Source organism: Labrus bergylta, chromosome 20 (assembly GCF_963930695.1).
Source record: "Labrus bergylta chromosome 20, fLabBer1.1, whole genome shotgun sequence".
NCBI classification, from domain to species: domain Eukaryota; kingdom Metazoa; phylum Chordata; class Actinopteri; order Labriformes; family Labridae; genus Labrus; species Labrus bergylta.
Genome location: NC_089214.1, coordinates 1,298,106 through 1,321,255, shown reverse-complemented (window position 1 = coordinate 1,321,255; position 23,150 = coordinate 1,298,106). Strand labels below are relative to the sequence as shown.

Below are 23,150 nucleotides of genomic sequence, written 5' to 3'. Positions count from 1 at the left end.
CCAACAGGTACAATGTTCACACTAATGTTCCGAGCTAAATTAAAACACATTCCTCTTTTTCTATGGAGACTATTTCAGACATTTGCGATGTGTTTACTGCAAACGCTGATATTGTGATAACAATGACATTGCAATTTATTGTGCAGACCAATAGGAAGGGGAATCAAAGGTTAACTTACACTATGATACAATATGAGATACATGGCCTAAACCTTAGGTCCTAAGGTAACCTAAGTATCACACATTTTAACCATTTTTATTCAAAATATTCAGATTTGACTCCAGTGATTCAGTAAAGTTGAGTCAGATTCCAGATCAATATTTTTTCTTGCTACATTGTCAACAACAGACAACAAAAGATCTCAGATAGCTAACTCCACAATGATAGGCACACATTGACCTCCCCACCCCGCCCTAAACTCATCCCAAGTTAAAGAAAGCACAGCACTCCTTGTTGCCAAATGCATGAAATTATCATGTTTACATGCTCGGTAGCTGAGCTCTTCTCTGGAAACCCACACACTCTGCTGCTACCTGGGGAACGTCTTACTGACTGAAGAGCAATGAAGCAGCACTGTGGGCTGGAAACTCTCTGACGTCATGTGCTTTTTCCTGTGCATTTCCTGAGAGAAGGATGCAGAGGAAGGAAATTGCGTTGAGTCGTGCGGCTCTGAATCACAGCACACAATGACACGAGAGCTTTAACAGTAAGTCCGATAAAGCGCTCTTAAAAAACTTCACTTTTTTTGTTTACAGATGAAGTGACCCAGCGGGAGGAGAAGAAGAAGAAAGTGGCAGGGGAGTTTGTTTGGCTGCCAGTGACAGACCGGAAGTGGTTTTTGTTTTTCAACTTGGGCCAGCACATGCAGACCGGCCTGCCATTGTCTGCCAGGGAACCTTTCGACCCCTCCGCTTCCCTCCATTCCACTTCTCTTCCTCTGCGGACGACAACACCCCGCGTCAGGCTGTCTGACAGTGTCGGAACATCCCTGCACTTCAACAGAACATGGTCGCTGGGGCAACATCATCAGCACTGAAAAAAAATGCTCATATTTCAGAGCAAAATGTTCCAGATGAGTCATCCAAGAGAGAACTTGACCATTGAAAAGACGTCAAAAACTGATTCAAAAGAGGACTATGTGAAGATATCTATAATAAAATCATAATTCCTCACATATTCATATCGATTTTCAAGTCGCAGCCCATATCTTTGGTTAAAATATCTGTAATACAGAGCAGTGCATCACAGTCACAAACATAAATAAAGTAGTCTAATAATGATTCCATCTCACGCCTGCAGACATGAAAGTCCCCCACTCACCACCTTCACCCACCAGATACTTTCACTCCATCTTTCCCCGTCAGGTAATCGATCGATCACATCAGCACCCGGGGGTCTCTCTGCCTCAGACTCAGAGCTGCACACATGCAGTCTAAATTCTTCTTCTGAGGGAAATGTTTTTGAAACTGCTCTCTGCTCAAACAAAGCCTCTGAACTGCTCAGATTCAGATTCTTTATTGTCCCACAAGGGGAAATCTGGTTGCAACAGACAAGAAACACAAGGACAACATCACCATAAAACATTAACCAAAACGAATTGGAAAATCAGACAACACAGCAAAAATATAAAACCAAATAAAAACAGCGCAATAAAATCAGTCAAGACCTCGTACCAGAATGGAAATTCAAGTTATTAAAGTGCAAAGTGGAGATGTGCAATTCAAGTGCAAAAAGAGCAACAAATAGCTAATTGTTGTTTAACATATTAATTGCAGAAACGCTCTCTTTAATGTCACACAGCCAATTTATAATCTTTGTAAGAACAGTATAAGTCTTTGCATGGACAGGATTTCTCTAAATGCATAATGCCACTGCAGTCATCATTTCCCTTCCCATTGCATCTCTAAACTGAACAAGTTATCAAAATCATATCACAGAACTGTGTTTTGTGACATGGTGAAATTGTAACCCTGTTTGCGAGATCAGACCGAACTGATTTAATTCAGTTTTTAACCAAATCTCACCGTTGAAATCACAGTCAGTGATCTCTGTGATATTTAAAATATCTACTCTCTGACAGGTTGCCTAATAACTGTGCAGCAACAGTCGTGAAATCAGCGGTGAGACTCTCGTGTGCCCGTGGCAATTCAAAGTCCGACAACAATGTGTCACCTGCATCCAGCAGACATGTGACGCAACGCAGCAACCCCAAGCCATATGGTCTGGTCGTAGACTTGCACATTAAATGTAATGACACCACGTGCAGTCGAGAAAAAGAGTGAGTCAAACAAAGTAGAGGGAACGCACAAAAACAATGAGTTGGCTGCAAGCTTCAATTGGAAAAAAAGTTTTTTTGGCTGACAGCTTCAATCACGCTGTGAACACGGCTGACTGATGGCTGCACAGGAAACGTGCAAAAAGAGCTCTTTCAACTTCAAACACAGTCAGCCGTCAGTCTCTGTGATGGAGCAGAGAGGGGGCGGGGGGGGGGGCGGGGGGTGGAGGCAGGGGTGCCGGCACCTTTTGGTTCTTTAAAGTTCAGGTTTGCTGTCGCGGGGGGGCTACACGTCACCACTTCCTGACAGTAACAACAAGTCGTGGTGTAAATGAAAGCCATCGAAACTTTATCTGTAAGTGAAGCTGGAGAGTCTCCGTGTGATCGTCTCACCCTCAACATCAGCTTCTCCATCTGATAAGATGTCTGACATTTTTCACCTGACCTACTTTTTTGTTCTGGTGACCTCAATTTAAAAAAAGCATCAACACTTCAGTAAAGTTAAACTACACTGAATACTGAAAACAACTTTAAACTAACATTTATTTATTTTAACCTTTGAAAGATAACTATGTTTGCACTTTAAACAGGCTGCAATATGCTTACTCTGTGCAATAACTATTATTCCTGTACTTTTTCTATATGTTGTGTGCTGCTGTATGTTGCCTAACCTGCTGTTTTAAACTATATATATATATATATATATATATATATATATATATTTTTTTTTAATCTCATATGTCTTATTTTAAATGTTCCGATTCATCAACAAAAAAAAGCCTTGAAGGTCCTGTGAGGAGTTTTTAATCTGGGTATGAATCTGACTACAACAGACTACAGTGGGGCGCAGGATGCCCTAGCGGTTATGTTGCGTGCCCCATGTACAGAGGTTTTAGTCTTCATCGCAGCAGTCGTGGGTTTGACTCCGACCTCGACCCTTTGCTGCATGTCATCCCCCGCTCTCTCCTCCCAACATTTCATGTCTCTCTTCAACTGTCCTATTCAACAAAGGCAAAAACGCCCCCCCAAAAAAACTTTAAAACAAACACTGTGAATATACACACATATATATATATATATATATATTATTTAATTTAAATGATCCATATACACACACTTATTTATGTAAATACTGTAATTGACATGTTAATTGATTCATCTGTCACATAACTGCATTTTACTTCTCATGTAACTTCAGCATCTTTTGCACTATTCACCACTGCACTGGTTCATATTTAGTCATGTAAATATTAGTCTTTTCTTGTGTTTATTGTTGATATTTAATGTTGTACCTGTACATAAGAGAGCACAGTTCACTGAAGTTAAATTCCTTGTGTGTGTCAGCATACCTGGACAATAAATCTGATTCTGATCTACCTGATGCTTATCAGCTCTGATATCAAAATGGTTTCAGGAGAAACTATGTAATCAAATAACCACTAAAATAATCTGAGCATGTCATTTTAATAAACTAATCAGCCGTTGCAGTAGAATGTGAGGTTCAACAGACGTGGGGGGAGTGGTGCCATTTCAGCGCTGGCTGGTCCTCAACAAGTCCAGACCCCTGCTCACTTCCTCTTGAGTAACTCTTAATTGCAGAGGACACAGGAAAACAAAGAGACAACAGCAGACGTCCTGACGTGACGCTGACAACTCTCGTCAATCTCGTCATAACCATGATGTCTTTTTATTTTCTGGCTGAGGAGCGTTAAGCGGTCGGGTTTGGAGAAAGGAAGAGCCAGTTGGAAAAGGGAGGGACAGAAACTGGTTGGTGGGGAGTCCACTAACACAGACCCCCCCCCCCCCCCCCCCCGCACAATGATTCAACATCCTTCTAACTTCTCACTTCCTTTTTGGCCCAGCACTCCTCAGAAAAAGGGCTCAGGGAGAAATGTGGCTCAAATTAGAGTTTCCGCTCGCTGGGGAGGCTGAGAAACAGGAAAACAGAGGGTGGGGAAAGAGAGGAAAAAAAAAAAGAGGGAGAGGAGGCTAGCTCTCGGTTTACACAACGTTTGTTAGCTCGTGTAGACACAGACACAGTACTTGTGTGAAGATAGGCCGGGGACAGGAGATACCACTCAACAGTTACAAGGTGAGATTACAGCGCCGGGGCCTTTTTGAAAAAGTGTGTCAGCGTGGCTGTAAAGTAACCACGGCCCCCTCGGAGCTGTCGAGGTTATGACATTCCTCTGATAACCGAGCGAGGTGCGGGAGATGGGCGCCCGGGTCCCATCAATCAGCAGAGAGAGACACCCCCCCCCACTTTACCCCGCACAATGACCACAGTGTTCTACATGAGCACCCCACGTCCCTTCAACTGTAGCCCCATGAGTGGTGGAAGGGTGGAGGACCCCTCCCAGAAAGCTCGGCCTCGAGGGTAGCATAAAAGAAAACAGACTGTGGCTACGTCTTCAGATACTCCTTAAAAAAAGAGGGCAGAGAGGGGACTAATCAAGCATGATAATCCGTCAAGTTGCAGCCCACTCACTAGTGCAAACTCTTGTTAAAAAAAGAACAGTTGGATTACTGTGTGAGTGTGTGTGTATATCTGTGTGAGTGTGTGTTTTGAAAGAAAGAGAGAGAGAAGGATTGTTGAGGCAATTACAGGCTTCAGCTCAGCAGAAGGCTTTTTCAAAAGCATATCCACCCCAGTCTCTGCAGCCGCTCACACAGACACAGCCTCAAAACACACTCCCTCTCCACTTCTCTGTGTGCCAGCTCAACATGTCAGCACAAATATACAGTTTCCTATTGCTCTAATTATGACACATGCGTTTGGCAACCCTGCCGCTGGAAGTGCCTCGTAACCAAAGTGAAAAATCAGACAAGAGAAATCAGGAGAAAAAAACTGACAAGCAACCACTCCTGCATAGTCAGAGAGAGAGAGAGGGAGAGAATTAGAGAGAGAGAGAACAAAACTTCTTTCCACCTCTTGAAAAACATCAAAACAAGTCAGAAAAACTTCTAACAAACGGCCAGATAAAAAGTGGAGTAACTCACGAAAGAAATGTTTGAAAAGGTTAGCCATGTCCATTTTGGGCTCTCCCTCCTCTCTTGTCTCTCTCTCCCGGCCCCCTCGCTCTCTTCCCACTGCAGCTGTGGAGTTATTCCATGTGAACACCCAGAAGAGCCGGGGGCAGGATAGCAGAGCAGGGCGGCCCACTCTGTGACCATGTGGTTCAGGGCTTAGCCAATGAGAGAGCGGGATGGAGATAGAGGAGGGAGAGACTGGCCTCCAGTGCAGCGCTGGAAGGCAGAGTACAGAGGCCTCATGGAAAGGGGAGGAGGGGGGGTGGGAGGGGGAGGGGGAGGGGGGAGTGAAGTTCAGACTCAGAGAAAGAAAAAAGAGATGACAGAAAAAAGATAAAAGTAAAGGAGCTTTTTTTTTTTCTACATTTAGCGGCAGATTTGTATTCTTAAGAGGGTAGGTAGTTCAAATGAAACCCCTCTGCAGGGATCTGTGGAGACGCTGTAACGGCCGAGTGAGTCACTGAGTGCTCGCATGTCACATGACCGCCGCTGTTTGTAGAGACACACTCGTAACTTTTGCAACAAACCCGAGGAGAAATGAATCGTCCGACAGTCATCTGCAGAGAGATCATACCCTCACACATTCCTCCAAACGATGACACCACACACACACACACACCACACACACACACCACACACACACACCACACACACACACACACACCCAGATCACTGAAAGGACAAATGAAGGTGATGCATTAACAAGCTAGCTCTGCTTGTAGCTGTGTTTTAACAGGGCTTGTTTCTTTTCACCTTAACTCATGTCTTACATGAGAGTCTGTGTTTTATTAGGTTTGTGAGACCTGAGCCTGAGTGTGTCAGGGTGTGTGTGTGTACTGCTGTGTGTCACTCCTGCAGCTGTTCACCTGAGGTTATTTGATCAGTGGAGGTAGTGACAGGTGGGAAGTTGTTGGAAGGTTTGTGGATACGATGCATGACAACACAAACCTCACACACACTCACAGACACACACACACACACACACACACACACACAATGCATAACCAGACAGTTAAACGACATATGTACTGACTCAGGTTCAGCAACAACAGAGAGGAAAAGTCTTGTAAATTAAAGTCAGTGTTATTAGAGAAGTGAATTTAAGCAAACGAGAAAGTTTGTGTTTCATATTTCATCAGAGCATTTCAGCTCAAAGTGCTGCCCTGGTGTCACAACACACCACAACAAACAGACTTGTACAGAGAACGCTGCACAGCTAACAGGAAGCCGCTGTCACGTGTCCGACAGATAAGTCTTTTGCAAACACTGCACTGTGTGATAAAGTTAGAAATTAATGACACGCTTCTGGTTGGAAGCACCCAAGAAGAATGACTCTCTCTCTACTTTTATTCCTCTGTGCACAGGAAGAGGCAGGCATGGTGGGGAACAGGTCAACAATCTCTGTGATATGCAATCAACCACCACATCACAGATGAGCGAGGAGGAGATATGCCAAAATGTGTTGGCGGTCTCAAGCGTGGTTTGAAGCTGTGTTTTGGTCGAAAGAGGTCTAAAAACAGAAGGTGCTGGTTTGGGCTTTGTAGTTTAGCCTCAAGAAAATGAGATGAAAAAAAATGAGCTGAACAGCAGCACACTGAAGAGTTATGCAGTCAGAACAACCCAAAGCCTTCATACAACAACGTCATTAGCACACAGCCCTGTTTGGTGTGCCTTTAAGTCTCTGTAACAAACGCTGTTGTACAACACAAACCTTCAACCTAATCTAATGAGATCTGTGCCAAACAAACATGGCCGAAGCACACCAACAAACGTGGTTTATCCCATAATGCTCTTAGCCGGGGGCAACGATGCCCTGCAGAGCAGAACAACCCAAGAGATTAGAGTGGAAAGAAAAAAAAAGCATCAGAAACTTTAAAATGATCATGAAGTGAAATCAAAGGCTAAATGAATGGCCTTTGTTCCAGAGCGAATGCCAGTGGTCAAAGTGTATATCCCAAATGATCATGAGCGTCTGTCATCAGGGAGAAGTAAGAGAAAGACAAATGGAAAGCTTGGCTTACAAACACAGTTACTTTTTGGCTTGCTCGTGGTAAGAACAAGGTCCTTGGCAAACAGCAGTGCCCAGAAATATAAGTATTGTGTTGACAGAGCAGACAACACCTGTGCAATTCTGGTCCTCACAGGACCGGGGAAGGAGGACACACACTGCAGCGCTCGCTCACATATAAACACAGAGTACAGACATTTAGATCTGTTTACATAACACAGACTGGCTAGATTGCTTTTTTTCCCCCCTCCACAGTTATGAAATACTGAATTTGTTAGCATCAGGACTCGACCTCCGAGGAACAGCTAAAGTAAATCAAGTATAGTATTTACTGCCTCACCTCTGTGCAAGATTTGTAGACGAAATGGAAAACTTTACTTGACACTGTTCACCACAGACTCTCTGATCTAGATGCTGCAGTTTCAGTTTAAGTATGTAGTGAGAAGCAAGAAGGTCTCATGTTTCAACCAATCAGGTATCAGCCTGAGACCTTCTTCCTGTGCAGGCTGTTACCTTAGAAAAATGTGGTCAAAGACATGTGCTCTGATGCTACTCTGTTTCAGCTGAGTATAAAACAACAAGCAAGTCAGAGTGACAGAAGATCAATGTTTACAGTGCCAACACCTCTGCATGTTAAAGTCTTAATCTGTGATGTTTCACACTTTAATGTAGAAATCAAGTCTATCCTCTGAAAATAACTCTGTGAGTCATGACTGTCTACAATGGGTGTAACACCCGAGTCCCACTGTCTGTGATGTTTTCAGAGTCCTATCTTCACTTTGTTTACATCGCCGGGACGGCCGGCTGACTCCTCCCCTCGTGTATAAAAGTTGTTTAATTGAGGGACTAGAGAAAAGAAGAATAACATACTGTACTCACTGCTTAACTGTGTTTCTAGATCACGCTCATTTCAGGTAAATTTACATGCAGTGTGAAGATACCAGCATAATAAAGATCGCTAGCATTAGCATGCTAACACAACAATGCAGCGCCAGTTGTTTTGGTTTCATGCTGGTGCTCAAGGGCGACATCTGCTGGATCAAAACATCACATATAAAGCCTTTAAACACAGTCTCGTCATCTCCTCCAATTCATTCAAACGAGTAATATTCAATCTTGTTTTTTTACCTAGTGTGTCTTTGAGATTCTTGACGATAGACGCTTTCCTGGCGCTGTTTTTCCGCTCCACGTAGTTGGACGGCACGAAGCCCGTTTTGTTGGTGGCATTTCGAACCCTCCACCAGGACTTGGAGTCGTCGAGGAGCCAGAGGCGCTCGTTCTTCTTGATGTCCAGCTCCTGGTCCTGCTGAGCCATGTAGTCGAACTTGGCGATGACAATCACCTCTTCCGTCATCTTGCACCAGGTTCACTGAGACGGCAGAGAAAAGGACGTCAGACTGGACTGGAAAGATCGAGTTCACACAACATGTCAACAAATCAATGAGCATGAACTACTGCCTACAAATCATTCATTAAGAAAAAAATAAAGAACAGCAAATATTTGTTTTTACAATTTCTCAATTTCCTGATCTGATGATTGAATCTGTGACTTAAATTTGTTATTGATTAAACAGAACCTTCTCAATTAAATGTACTGTAACAGATGTGTGTAGGACACAAAAACAAAATTTGTTATTTTGGCCAGTAAAAAAATATGTTTGGCCAGTGAATTTTTTTATCTACCTGCCACCTTGGCGGTGAGTCAAAAAGTGAATTTCGGACCCTGACTGTCACTGTGTGTTAATCACAGAAACTGTTTGCAGCAGTGATAAAGATAGTCTCAGCTTCCACCCACGACTAAGATGAGGACAACACGATGACACACATTTCTGCTGCAGTAAGAAACTCAGGGTTTCCCCTTGTGAGCAATGCTGACATTACAAACACTTATGCAATAAGAATGAGTCAATCCAAACAAATATTTGTATAAACTGTAGCTGCATTAAAGCAAATTACACAAAGCTGGTCCCGTCTATTAATGCATGGAAGTTAACAGTGGAAGATATTTAAGAAATGGAAAGAATTGTGTATAGGCTAAGAAAGAGAGAAGATGAATTCATGTGTTACTGGAGTAAATGGATAAAGGAAACAGATAAAGTGGAATAATAACAGGTATGTAAATTAAATTATATCAAATTAGGAGAGTACTGAAGGAACAACCCCCCCTGCACCATTCTATTTATGGTTTTATTTTATATTTATTTTTCTTCTTATTATTATTTTCCTTTCTAAATCTTAATTGAATTATATTTTTTCTCTTCATACCTTTTCTTTGGATTTTTATTTTATTTCATGTTGTATGTATTCTTGTATGTTTAAAAAATTCATAGATAAAAATGTGCCAGGATGAACAAAATATGTGATGAAATATGACAACTTGTAATGTAGTAAAACAGCCTGCAATAAAGTATTAAAAAAAATAATAATAATAATAAGCCAATCTGATTTTACTGCAACAGTTAAATATCTTTCTTATATATCTTATAATTTCTTATATGTGGCCTCTCTATCCACCAACATGACAGTCTCTACTCTCCATTTACCGACCCCTGCATCTGCATTTCAATTTCCAACTCTGGCTGTCTGCTGCAGACACGATGATGAGGTGGTAAATTTAGATCTGTGTTTGAGAATAAATAGCTGTACCTGCACTGCATCAAAGCTGAGAACTTCAAGAGGCTCTGGGACGTCTCTGTGGACCTGGGAGAAGAACAGAGGCAACGCAAGAAGAGAATTACAGATCGACTCTTCCAAAGATTTCTTAATATTTTATCAGAAACTTTGTATGTGTATTTCATTTTCAAAAGAGCTGAAAGATGCTGACAGTGTGGTACAGCACTGACGGGATATACACGCCTTGATATGGCATGTGTTGAGCTAACCAATGCAACTTAAGCTGGGCAAGAATTCTGAATAAATGCCAGCTACCATTTCCAAAGTTTAGTCTAGTTAGACGTAATTCCCCCTGTAACCAATTGTACTCTTAAAATAACAGACATAGATGGCTATTCTTCACTGTTTGCAACACTCACAGCTGCCAGACAGAATAAAGCCCAACCTCGTTAAGTCTCCACATTCTTGAGAAATGTTCAGAGGGGATGATTTCCTCTCGGTAGCAGTCGAGTGATTGTCTATTGTATTAGATATCAAACCCAAATCAGGAAGATGGTGAAGGTTAGTGAGACGGGAAAAAGTAAAAGAGGAGGTGCATTAACCCTAAATTGTGTATTCTTAATATCTATCCTGATGATTTTGTACTTTCAAATAATGTCAAATATCTACTCAATGCATGTTTCCTGGAGGCCAAACGATACATTGCTCGCTCATGGAAGAAACAAACAACCTGTGGAGTCTCTCAGTGGTTGAAAGGAACAACTCTCTCTCTTGCTCGAAAGGAAAAGGCTATTTCTCAAAAAACAAACTTGACAAGCTTTGGAAAGTGTGGACTATTTTTTACAACTTCCTGGAGGGTAATGACTGATGAACAGATCTGTCAGTAGGGCTGCTATGTTTTTATTTTTTATTATATATTATTTTCCTTTACTTTCTCTTTTTTAGTTTTCATATTGTGTGTATTGTTTTGGTATACACCGTTTATGCTTTACTATAAAAGACAATGAAGAGATGGTTAAAGTGCGTTAGCAGTGCAGCAACGTCTCTCTCTCTCTCTCTCTCTCTCTCTCTCTCTCTCTCTCTCTCTCTCTCTCTCTCTCTCTCTCTCTCTCTCTCTCTCTCTCTCTCTCTCTCTCTCTCTCTCTCTCTCTCTCTCTCTCTCTCTCTCTCTCTCTCTCCCTCTCCCTCTCCCTCCCTCTCCCTCTCCCTCTCCCTCTCCCTCTCCCTCTCCCTCCCAATGATGTGGGATATTGCTTTAAATGTAGCGCAGGCCTATAAATATTCCTAAATGTGCTGCCTATGCAAATGCTGAGATTATGTGTCCTGCATTATAAGCGTGGTCCCATTGTCTGCAGTGTTTCTTATCACAAGTTCCTCCCAGACGTTTTTAAAAGTATGATTTTGTGAGTTCAGCGATCCACAAGCAAACAATGAGCACATTCACAACAACTGGTCTTATGACTCTTTGAGCACTCGGCACAGCAAGACTACGCCGAGGTTAATACCACAGGAGGAGTGAGGCAGTACTTAGCTGCTCTGATGTCATGGGAGTGGATGGAGTTTCACCTCCCCCCCCTCCAGGACTTGTCTTCAGGGACCAGACAGTGACCTCATTGATCGAGGGCTCTTGGTTTTTTATTTGAAGGATAGAGTCTAAGTTTCAGCTGCAGCTGGCCTTGAGATAGACCCCAAACCTGATCTTAGGCAAACATAGGGAGCCGAGCTAACTTTGAGCATGATTAGCCAAGAGGAGTAAAATAAACATCAAATAAGCATCAGCTAAGACCTGAGACGAAAAGATGTTAAAAACATAATCATAGTGCTGTGCATTATTTACACCTCCTCTTTAGTTTAAGGTTAACCATGATTAGAGCTGAACACTAAAGCTGAACTTTATTCTATAAAAAATGTCTACAGTTTAAAGGGGGCACCTGTTGTCTGTGTGTGTGTGTGTGTGTGTTAAGGGGGGATTTTCCCCTTGGTCGGGGTGTTGTTGACTTTGTTTACCATGAACACTAGGGTGTATTCTGTGGTTTTATCTCATGGCATGTTATTGCCTGCTTCTTTTCCATGTCTACTTTAATTAATGAACACTGGCAGACATGTTAGGGAGCGGCAGACAAAAACAAAGAGCTGATTTACTCTCCTCGAGTGCTGCCTCTTTCACCAAGACAAAGGCAACAATCTCTCCACTCCCTGGAGCTGGGCTGGATAACAATCTGCCAAAGAGGCTGACGAGTGTGTTGTATATATATGTGCTTCTTCTCCACTTACAACATCCCTCCTTTACTATCTTTCTTCCCACTCTCCAGTGAAAAACACAGAATAGAATCCTTAATGTAGGACTATCCTTTTTTAGAGCATGCTCCATTTTCAGAGAGCACACTGCATCCCAGTCGGACCACCACCCCCCACCACGTCTAGGCTGGCTGAGCACTAAGTGCACATTAACACCGACCGTGACTTACGATGGTGCAGATGTGAGGGAGGATCACTACAAAGTTTGGGCGACAGATGCTCGGAGCTAATCGCGCCACAGCTCCAGACTGAGCCGAGGCCACGAGCACTAAAACGCGAGGTCAGACGGGTCAAACTGCTCAAATGATGGTGCATCCACAGTGGAGCTCCGTTTACTCTGCTGCCTGACAGAAGTACAGGTTCCCAATCCATCACTGACCCCACCCACAGTGCACAATAAAGAAAAGCACGGGTCAGCAAGTCTGATCAAGGTTTCATAGCACCTGTTTTCTCAAATGTAGTCAAAACGAGGGATGCACAATATATGTCGGTTCAGATAACAAATCAGTTAAAAATAAACTAATTATTGCGATAATTAAATTCAAACCATTAAAATCACCCGCTCATAAATGGTGCTCATTTAGTTATTAACAAGCACATTGAAGTCATACATTTGACTTAGTTTTTCTGTGTTGACATTGGTGAGGTCAACCAGAATATTACCGTAAATATCTTTGCTGACTACATGTTGAACCTTTCTGACCTCCAGATGTGCATAAACTAAATCTTAATAACTTATTTTTCAAATACAATCATGTCAAAATATGTTGGAAATCTTAACGGTATCAACCAACGGGAGCAGGGCATTGTTGGTTATCAGCTCAATTAAATTTATATCGAGCATCCCTGATCGACGCTTTATAAAAATAGAATAAAAAATGTTTGTATTTTCAGCAGTTTCATGTGTTTACTTTTGAAGCTAACATGCTTGTGTCAGATTTTAGACCCTTCTTTGAGTTAAAGAAGCAACAAGGCGTTGGGCTGTGTTCCTGTCACAAGGTCAGCTTGATTAATTACAAACACATCCGCAATGGTGTCTCCATTTTCAACATTTATACAAGATAAGATTTAATTGAGATAAAGCTCAAAGTGTTCAGAAAATGATTCATGAAAATTCATGAAAATCAGAGAAAGATGGTCACAGATGTGATGATGTAATGATTCACTGCTCCCCATCATATGACCTCTGTAATGAGTAACTGCTTCTATAGAAGAAGGAAAGTTCTGAAAATAACTTGGGTACCAGACATTAAGGGGAAAAAAGATCTGTGTGCACGAGCTCAGTGGTTAGGTAGAAGGACGTGTGGTGGTCTGTTGGCTGCTGGTTACTGTCAGGGTTTCATAGCTTACCACGGCTACTGTTACTAGTTCTGTTACTCCATTGACATATAACAACAGGACTGCAAAAAACTTGTAATTTTAATTAAACAAACAATATTCCATTTGCAGTAATATGATCTTAAAGGCAGCTTACTTTGATATAATTGCCATAACAAAGCTAATTGGTGGCCCACCTACCTACTGATTACTATGGCAAGGAAACACTGAATTTGGCAACTTATCAGCAGTATCTTTGAGTAGGACTTTGACTGACTATGATTTCCATTATCCCTGAATCTTTGACCTTGATTGACAAATAATTTTAACTGCAAAATGTTGTAAAAGTATGACTGACACCCGTTACAATTTCATTCCCTCTAAAGGAAGAGTGTGCGTCATTTTACACATAAATACAGAAGAAATCAAGTATCTCCTGTGTAAATATATCTCTGAGTCATGGCTGTCTACAATGAGTGAGAAGCCCGAGTCGTACCAGCTACAATGTTCAATAAAAGTCAGAATGGATAAGAAAAGCCATGCTCTCAATGCTTTCTCTCTCTCTTTTAAAAGAACCCTTTACTTTTCCCATGAGGGGAAATTACTCTGGTTATTGAGGCATGCTTCACACACACATAGGCTGAAATACACACATGCACAAACAGGGTGCTATAGACGTTGTCCGCACCAGGACTTGAACTCTCCGGTTCCCAACCCAAGTCCCCACAGACTGAGCTCCTGCTGTCCCAGGAGTTCTGTTTTCTTTATATCATAAAATCCTCGTTTGAGTCCGAGTTGAGTTTCCAGAAAATGAAAACAAAAAAAGTCACTGGTAACATTTTAAGCCTCAAATCTATTTGCACTGCAGTGGTCATTTCATGTCAGACTATAACGTGTAGAAGTCAAAGTGAGCCTACTTGAGTCATGCATAGTTGCATGCATACTGTGCTGTTAACTGAGCAGTGAGTACCAAGCTGATAACGCAGATCCACTTATCTGCTGCAGTTGTGGGCCAGTGTTCCTATCAGTACTCCACTTGTGTTTTCAAGAGTGCTAACATTGTCACACAATCAGCAAAAGACCCCCAACCCAAATCTGGCACTGTTATCTTCCAATACTTAGGGGAATGATTTTTATGACTTAGATTTTCAGAGCACGGTTATTTTAATTTAGAGAGGCTCAAAGCAGCACTGTAAACCACAAACCACAACAACTTCATATCATTGTGTTATAGAGACTCAGAGAGCATCTCTGCAAGTTACTATGAAACAAGTGACACAAATTAACCACTTCCTGTAAATCAACAACTGCTGCAGCAGCTGCTGCCACAACCCAACTCATGACCGAGCAGGGAGATGAAGTGAAAGAGCACACCCAGTGGTATATTTGATAATGCATGATATCAGGAAACAATAGCAGATAGTAGATAACAATAGATAACAATAGATAACAATAGTCTTCTGCATGGATTCCAGGGAAACACTGACTTCATATACTGGACTGATAAAGAAAGTTCTTTGTAAAAAAAAGTCAGGACAACTGGATACTGTACACAAGCCTGAAAGAACAATTATGGATCCTTGCCTCACAGGGGTGGGGGGTAAATGGTGTCCCACTGCTCAACAGGATTGCTGAGGCACTGAGACAGCAACAGCATGAGCTCACAGAGGCAGACAGAGTAACCTAATCCCTGTGACAGCCTGCTAAAATCACAGCCTCTGCTGCCTTCTGGAATGTGCTCTGTATGCTCACTGCTCACTCAGCCCCTCTGGCACTGCTGCACTTCCTCCAACTTAACACCAAAACTCACATTTTGGCAAACGGGGGAGCCGGTCTGCCTCACAGGAAACTGACGGTTGCAGGACTGACGGAAACATGCAAGTGTGTGTCGTTTTTTTGTTTTTTTTCCTCTTCCGAACATCCGAACCACAGCAGCTGAAGCCCGTGAGACTGCATCTTCCATCCCAGCTGTCCTGGATTCTCTCAAAACAAAACAGCAGCACAGCAGCAAAGGGTCATGGGAGACTTGGCGGGGCCAGCTGTGAGACAGGAAGTGTGGACACAAGGGGTGACCGGATGATGGGAAAGTGATGCAATCTGACAGAGTGCAGGCTTGACCTCTTGATTGAATGCAGATAACCTATCTATGCTCTGCAATGATGCAAGTAATGGACCTCAATTAAGAGAAGAGAGAGAGAGATTCAGGAGCAACTTTAACCAAAACGTCCTGTAAAAATGATGCTCCCCAGTTGGAAACGGCATCATGAAGGGGTAGAGGGGCCACTGGTGTTTGGGGGGGCTCGGCATAAAGGCTCATGAGTGTGTGAAAGCAGTTGGTTATTCACCCCTCGGGATCACCCTCAGCAGTTGGGAATGGCCTAAAATAGACCAGGGCTCATGTCCTTTGAGAACTGCCAGAGATTTACTCTCATAGCAACGACCAACACCAAAAGTTTAAAGCTTTCTTTTAAAAGGCCAACTTAACATCAAAAGACCCACTCCACTCTGAGCTCCAAACTAAATCTGTGAAACGGTACACAAACGCCACAGTTTGAAATATGCTGCAGTGCATGAAAATGAAAACTCCCTTCGCAAAATCTACTTTAAGCTACTTACCTAAACTAATGAAATCTATGGTAGTGATTCTTGGCACCTGTTTAATCATCATCATAAGAATCATCATAATAAAAAATATCATCATTTCTTAATATACATTGATTGCTCAAAACAGTTTTCACTTCCTCTTTTTTACTTCCATTTTACGAACACTATTGACCATGATGGCATATTATGAAATGGAATATACCGCTCGACTTCTGATTCAGGCTGATTCCTGTCTAGCTCAGATTCAGAGAGTAACAGTCAACTGACGAGATTGTTTTTTTAGGGGGCGTAGATTAGTGCTGGGCGATATGGCCTAAATTTGATATCACAATATTTTTTTGCTTAATGTCGATATTCGATATGACTCGATATTTATCGTATTAAAGTTTATAAATGTAGCCTATAAAACTGAATCTCCGCTGTATTAAAAAAAAATATCACTGGCTCGACCTTTGTAATCACTGGCTCAGGAAGATTACTTCAGATTTGAAAAATAACAGTCACCAATTTACTCTTGAACCATTCTGATGCAAAAGTCAATTACAACTTTTATTAAATTAATTGAGCTCTAATTATAAAAATATTTTGTATTTTTCTTATATTTATGTGCTCATGTTTATTCACCATGCTGATAACTGTAAGAGTCTACTTAATGTGATATCAATATGAGGCTGTGATAGAGCTGGAATCTCTCCTTCTTTCTTCTCTGTGAGAAACTCTTCATCCTTACATCTTTACTTTAGGAGCTCTCTTAAGGGCTAACATGTTTGTGAATAACTTTTATCTTTAGCAGGATCTAGTCTCTAACTTTAACGTGTTCCAGCTCCTCCAGCTGTCTGTCACAGTGGATCAAACTTTTCTCTGCTCTCACTCTCAACTCTTCTGGTGATTTTTTTTCTTTGAATTCTGACAAAGTCATCCAATCTTTCTTGTCTGGTTCCTTATTCCATGGAGTGATGAGTACAGCTTAAAATGAAAAGGGAAGATACTAACATGAGTCAAAAGTGATTTCTTAACAGATACGGCTGCTTAAATATGAAGAAAAATGAATGTCAAAATAAAGTAAATCAGTGGTCTATATCGGCCCTGGAACGACAGATCAAAACATCCCTAAAATACAGCTTGTCACATGCCTTCAGTAAACCTACAATGATGCAGAAGAGGCTAAATTTAGAGATAAGATCCCTGCATTTGAGGAATTAAATTGAGCATAAGCCAGACTCGCATTATCTTATTACTGTCTTCCACTATCTGCACTAAATGCAACATAGTGGACGGCTGCTCTCTCATCCTCTTCTTTGTAAATCCTCACCAGAACATAAAACCTCTATGCAAGAACGGATCGATTTCCTCCAACCCCACCTAAATCAGAAAGCCTGCACATCTGCATCCACACCCATGCTGGTTGCTGGAGTTGCCAGTTGTTGTTCTGGGTGGCCAACAGGTCCAGCCTTTTCCACATCCAAGCACTCTGGGATCAAGGCAAGAGCAAAATGAACCTCCAAGTTACCTCACAAACTCCAAGAGCTCCTGGGGATTTCCCAATGACTAATCCAAGTTTACAAAAGCGGGACAACTGCTAACATGGAGTGCTACTGTACAATAAATCTGCTTGTGGTTTTGGTTGTGGGTGGTGTCATTCTATTGTAGCGTTAAGAGTCAGTGAAGAGACGATCTGAAGAAAATCTAAAATCAGGCTATGCCGTGTAATGGGGCAGTAAATGTCGCTGGAGCTGCAAAAAAAAGATTGTTGCAGTCAAATGGGGGATCATTTGTTAAACCGCGAGATAATAATCCCAGACAGCCTGTGTCAGGGAGATGAAATGGATACACTGGCTTCCTCTCAGTTTTTCGTACATCCTGGTAAATATGAGCCCCAGGGTGCTGTCACAATAGGACTAAACAAGCCACTTGGGACCTCTGGGAGGGCCACGTGTTGGAACTTGTGTTTGACTATCTCGAGAGCAGCAGGAGGCATTCCAGGTTGCAAGGTGATGCCACAAAAAGAATCTGCTCAAATCAAGGAGATGTGTGATAGAAGAGAAAAAGGGGAAAGAAGCCTACACGTTATAAACACTGTGAGGACTGTACTCGTATAAAGTGGGAGTTCTTTTAGAGCATTTTCTTGTGATATCATTAACTTACAGCCATCATCTTTATGATCAGATTTTGTTTTGTTTCAAACAAGACACTGATTGATGACACTGGTGTTACACCCCCACAAGTGAAACTTGGTGCCATCAGATTAAATTCAAAGATGCTGTAATCAGAAAAATAATCCTACCCATAGCTATTTAAAAACATTCTATATAGCAACGATTTTGACACCGGCAGCCTGTTCTGTAACGACAAACGGGGTAACATCTATGGCAGACTTTGAAGAGATTAACCCAGATTTATTTTTCTCTGACTCTGTTCACCTAAACTTATTTTAGAGTCTGGCTGAATATCTGACAGATCGGTCTTTGTTCAGTTTGCAGCTGGTCATTAAGTTGGATAAATTGTCTTAATAATCTCAGATTTTTGGTGAGGCTTCTTTCTGGCATGTCCAACATTTTTATCTGTTTGCAGTTTCATCAGCTCCTTGGTTAAATTACCAACATGCCGTCAAAAGAACACTAGCTTGAAGTTACTCTACTCTAGAAAAGTTATTTGCATGTTGTGACGAGAGCTTTAGTCTTGACTGACCTTTTTATTTGAGGTTTGTTGTCTGTTGAAGTAAGAAATGTCCTAATTTGAACGTTAATACAAAGTAGGTTTATTACTCACAATTATCCTGAAGATTCTAATTAATCAATAGATACAGTCGGCATCGCGTCATACTTGGGGGCGGCGCCTCCCGTGCAGGAAAAGAATCACAGAAAAAAACAAACTACAAAATAATTACTCGAGTACTCGCTTTAACAATGGGAAGAGTAATCCACATTTTTTGCATTTCTGCTCCCCTAGAGTGAAGTTTATACCTAGAGTGAAGTTTATATCCTGTGACTGGTGCATATAGACTGTCTGCACGAGACCGCTACGATCTCGGTGCACTGAATTAAACGGCTGCACAATGTTTTCTGCTCTTCAGTACATTCTTCTCCACTCTTTAGATCACATGTTGATTCTGTGAAAGCATTGATATAAAGGAAAATATTCTCATTATAGCGTCACATATCAGACTCTGTTCCTTCATCCACCACTTCTGCTTATCTCTTTTCACGTCATTTCTTGCCTCAGGTGATATGAGGAAATTATCAAGATATTTTCAGGAGTCCATGTGTGCAAACTACTTGTGTCCGTCTATTTCAAGATCCTTCTTTTTTTGCAAAACATTTATTCTCTGCTCTCAGCTGAATGACACAAATCAATGCATCTTTCTCTCTATTGTTCACATTGTTGAAGACATACATGGTTATGCTTGTTTACTGGTCTTTGTTTATTTTCATAGGAAGAAAACACCTAATTGCCACTCAATTGATCCTCACAGTGTGTGGACAAAGGCTCCTGATGTGAAGTGTTTTATATATGATGAAGGTCAAACTACTCTGAAAATGTGGTTCTATGGATGTTTAAATAAGATTACAGTCTTATAGCTATTTGAAGGTTTGGCTATTTTTTTTTTCTTCATATCAGTAACAGGTTTAAAGTCATCAGAGCTGCTTAGATGTTTCCACCATTACGTGAGAGTAAAATTGTTTAACTCCTTGATAGAAAACAACTGCGGCCCTCAGTCACAATTTCACACATCCTCTTTTTCGCACGTCAAAAACCCACAGAGAAACCCCCGAACCGTAATGACCTGATGGAGGAAAAACACCACTTTTACTTCACACTTCTTTTCTATATATTATGAGGAAGTCAAATCACTTAGTCTAGGTTAAAAAAAAGATATCAAATGTGTCAACCACATGCGGTCCAGACGGTCGGATTTACAGAAAAGAGATCGCTTCCATTTCTGCTCCTGGTCTTTGTGTACCAGGCAGGTGACCTCGATTAACATATAGAAAGCACCTTTGTTGTATAATTTTCAAACACTCGAGCATGCATGGGCAGTCAAGGAGAAACATGTCAGAATGAAAAGTAAACTGAAAACATAAAAAATATGAGGAAGTGGAAAAGAGTATTATAAATATTGAGCAATTTAAGGGAGATAACGGTTAATGGAAAACAACTTTTTCTCAACTGCAATAGAAACCAAAATTGACCTCAGAGATTAGATTCCTGATCTTGTGATTTGACCAGGGAATTTTTTTTAGTTCCACTAGCTTTCAGGCTATGTTGTAAAAAAAAAAAAAAAAAGCACAGTTGGTATTTTCCCTTTGGCTGTGGCGACATATTTGGCTGCTTGAGGCCACTGTTAGCACAACGACAGGCACTGAGGGGGAAAAAAAGGCAAAGGCGGGATCTTAAACCAAGAGGGCTCTTTGCTGTATTTCCATAAACCTTCACAGTAATAATATGAAAAAAAGACCCTTTAAGAGGTTATCTGAGTCTACTCTAAATAGGACACAGATGAGGATAAATAGGGCAATATCGCTGCAATTATAACATGCATAGTGACCTAGTATAGCTGCATGTTCTCCATAGGCTTTTCTAATGGACATTCGTACATGTCCAACACCCAGAGAGAAATAAATATCCTGCCAATAAGCAGGTCTCCCTCCATGTGAACTGTGGCTCTCCTTCCTCTGAAAGCCGACCAAATGTCTCTCCCCTCCCTCACCTCCCTGAAACCTTAATGAGAGACTGTGAAGAGGTCTGTCAGTGTGACAATAATTACAGAAACTGTACTATTCAGCAGCTGCAAGAGACCCTCCCCTCCCTCCCTTAAAGCACATGTGCTAACCCCCTTAAACCATCCACATCTAACCAACCACATATCTCCAAATTTATATCTACAGAATAAAAAACACTCCAGCCATGTTAGTGTTTGTTCCACCTAGACCGAGTTCTGTGACAAACACAAGCGAGCGAGAGCTTGCCAACAATTACAGAGCCTTATCGCCCGCATTGTGCAGCTGAAGCATGACATTCAGCGAGTGTTGTTGTGTGAGGTAGAAACAATGTGAGAAGATAATCAGAGAGAGGAATGACACTGAAATCATTCCAGAAACAGAAATGGTTTCACTTACACAGAACATTTGACTAACTACTACATCTCTCCCTATGAGGGTGAAACTTCAGATGTGTCCTATACCTACTGGTATGCAGGTGTTAGTTTCCCCTCTTTGCTTCAGAGCAGCAACCACATATCATTCTGTATTGTTTAGCTTCTCCAGTGTCAAGATCTGACATTTTATCATAATCATAATCTATAGTTTAATATGCTGTTGTTGGTAAAGTTACACAAAGTTGTTGTGCTGGCTTCACGTACAAACAGCAGCAACAACTGTCAAGTGTAAGAATTGCACTTTAATTATCACAGAAGAGTCTGAGCGTCGTCATGGAGACGATTTGTGGGACAATTCTTCCAGTTCAGTCTGAACGTCTTCAAAGCGAGACTGAGAATGTTTTAGCGCCCAACGATCTTTCTGGATTGGTGACGCAGACATGGGCGCTATCATTTTGGATATCAGATACTTAAATTACATCAATACTGGACCCAAATACCGATATCAGGGTCCCATCTCTACAAACAAGATGGCTTGTCTACCCTGAAACAAGATATCTGAAACACCACATCAGACTCTGTGGAGATACAGATCAGTGGTTTAGTGCAGGCGGGGTTATCAAAGGTATATCGACTTTATTTTTAAGCTCCACAGAGTAAACCACTTCTACTGACACCACATTAAGTATTAGGAAGGTGAAGGGGTGACCTTTCAAACTCTGTCTCTGATTGGCTCGTAGGATGCACTAGGGCTGCACGATATGGACCGATACTCGATATATATCGATATGTATTTTATTAACAGTGAAAACACATGGAAAATAAACGACCTGTTTGTGAATTTAAAAAGTAATATTATGAAATAAAATGTTCCTTAAATAGAATAAAAGAGAGAGAGAGGAGGAGCAGACAGTCATCATCAGTGAGATGAGAAAAAGGAGACCTGGCACCTCGAGAACTTTATTTTAATGAAACATAAACTAAATCCATATTAACGATGTCGTCTTACCCTATATCTTGTTTGAAAACATATCGATATATCTGAAAAACTCAATATATTTCGCAGCCCTAGGATGCACACTGGCTAAATGTGCAAGAGTAGAATACATGTCACTGTTTGTAACAGGATGTTTATCCTTTACTGAATGAGCCATTTGAGGTCAAACAGAATCCTCTCTACATGGAACGTAGTACCTAAATCATAATGCAGTAACATTGGCCACATAAGTAGATAGACAGATAGATAGATAGTTAGATAGACAGATAGATAGACAGATAGATAGATAGACAGATAGATAGATAGATAGATAGGTAGATAGATAGATAGATAGATAGGTAGATAGATAGATAGACAGACAGACAGATAGATAGACAGACAGATAGATAGACAGACAGATAGATAGATAGATACTTGGGGTCCTGAGGGAAATTCAAAGCATCCAGTAGCAGGTTACAAAGACATGACATGAAACATTTGTTACAAATTAACCACAAAACCGACGCCCCCCCCTCCCCCCCTCCCCCCCCTCCCATACATATATATTAACCTGAAAAAGAAGATTTAAAGAATCCCCCTAGATCAGGGATGGGCAACTTTGGTCACAGCAAGGGGCCACGTCCATTTAATCCTCACTGCCAGGGGGCCAAATTGTAGTTTAGAAAAACGATTACAGTCGATTAAGTCTCAAATTTAACTCAGTGATCTGATATTATTCTGAACATATTTCTGCTGTTCATGATTTCATGGCAGGTGTAGTCATGTTTTCTTTAACTGATGTGTAAAAAAATTGACCTGAGGGCCACGTTGAGGGTTGATGGGGGCCCGCATGTGGCCCCCGGGCCGCCAGTTGCACACCCCCTGCCCTAGATGAATCAAACTTAAACTGTGCAATTAAATAGACTCGCACAA

At 41.4% G+C, this 23,150-nt stretch overlaps 1 protein-coding gene across 1 annotated transcript in view; it reads right to left on the bottom strand.

The window, feature by feature from the left end:
• The window catches only part of nck1b (NCK adaptor protein 1b), a 35,931-nt gene that overhangs the window by 12,016 nt on the left and 765 nt on the right, over window positions 1–23,150 (bottom strand). Inside the window, 2 exon segments of the mRNA XM_020656642.3 lie at window positions 8,443–8,683; window positions 9,961–10,014. Coding sequence (XP_020512298.1) covers window positions 8,443–8,668 — 226 coding nt within the window. The 5' untranslated portion in view covers window positions 8,669–8,683; window positions 9,961–10,014.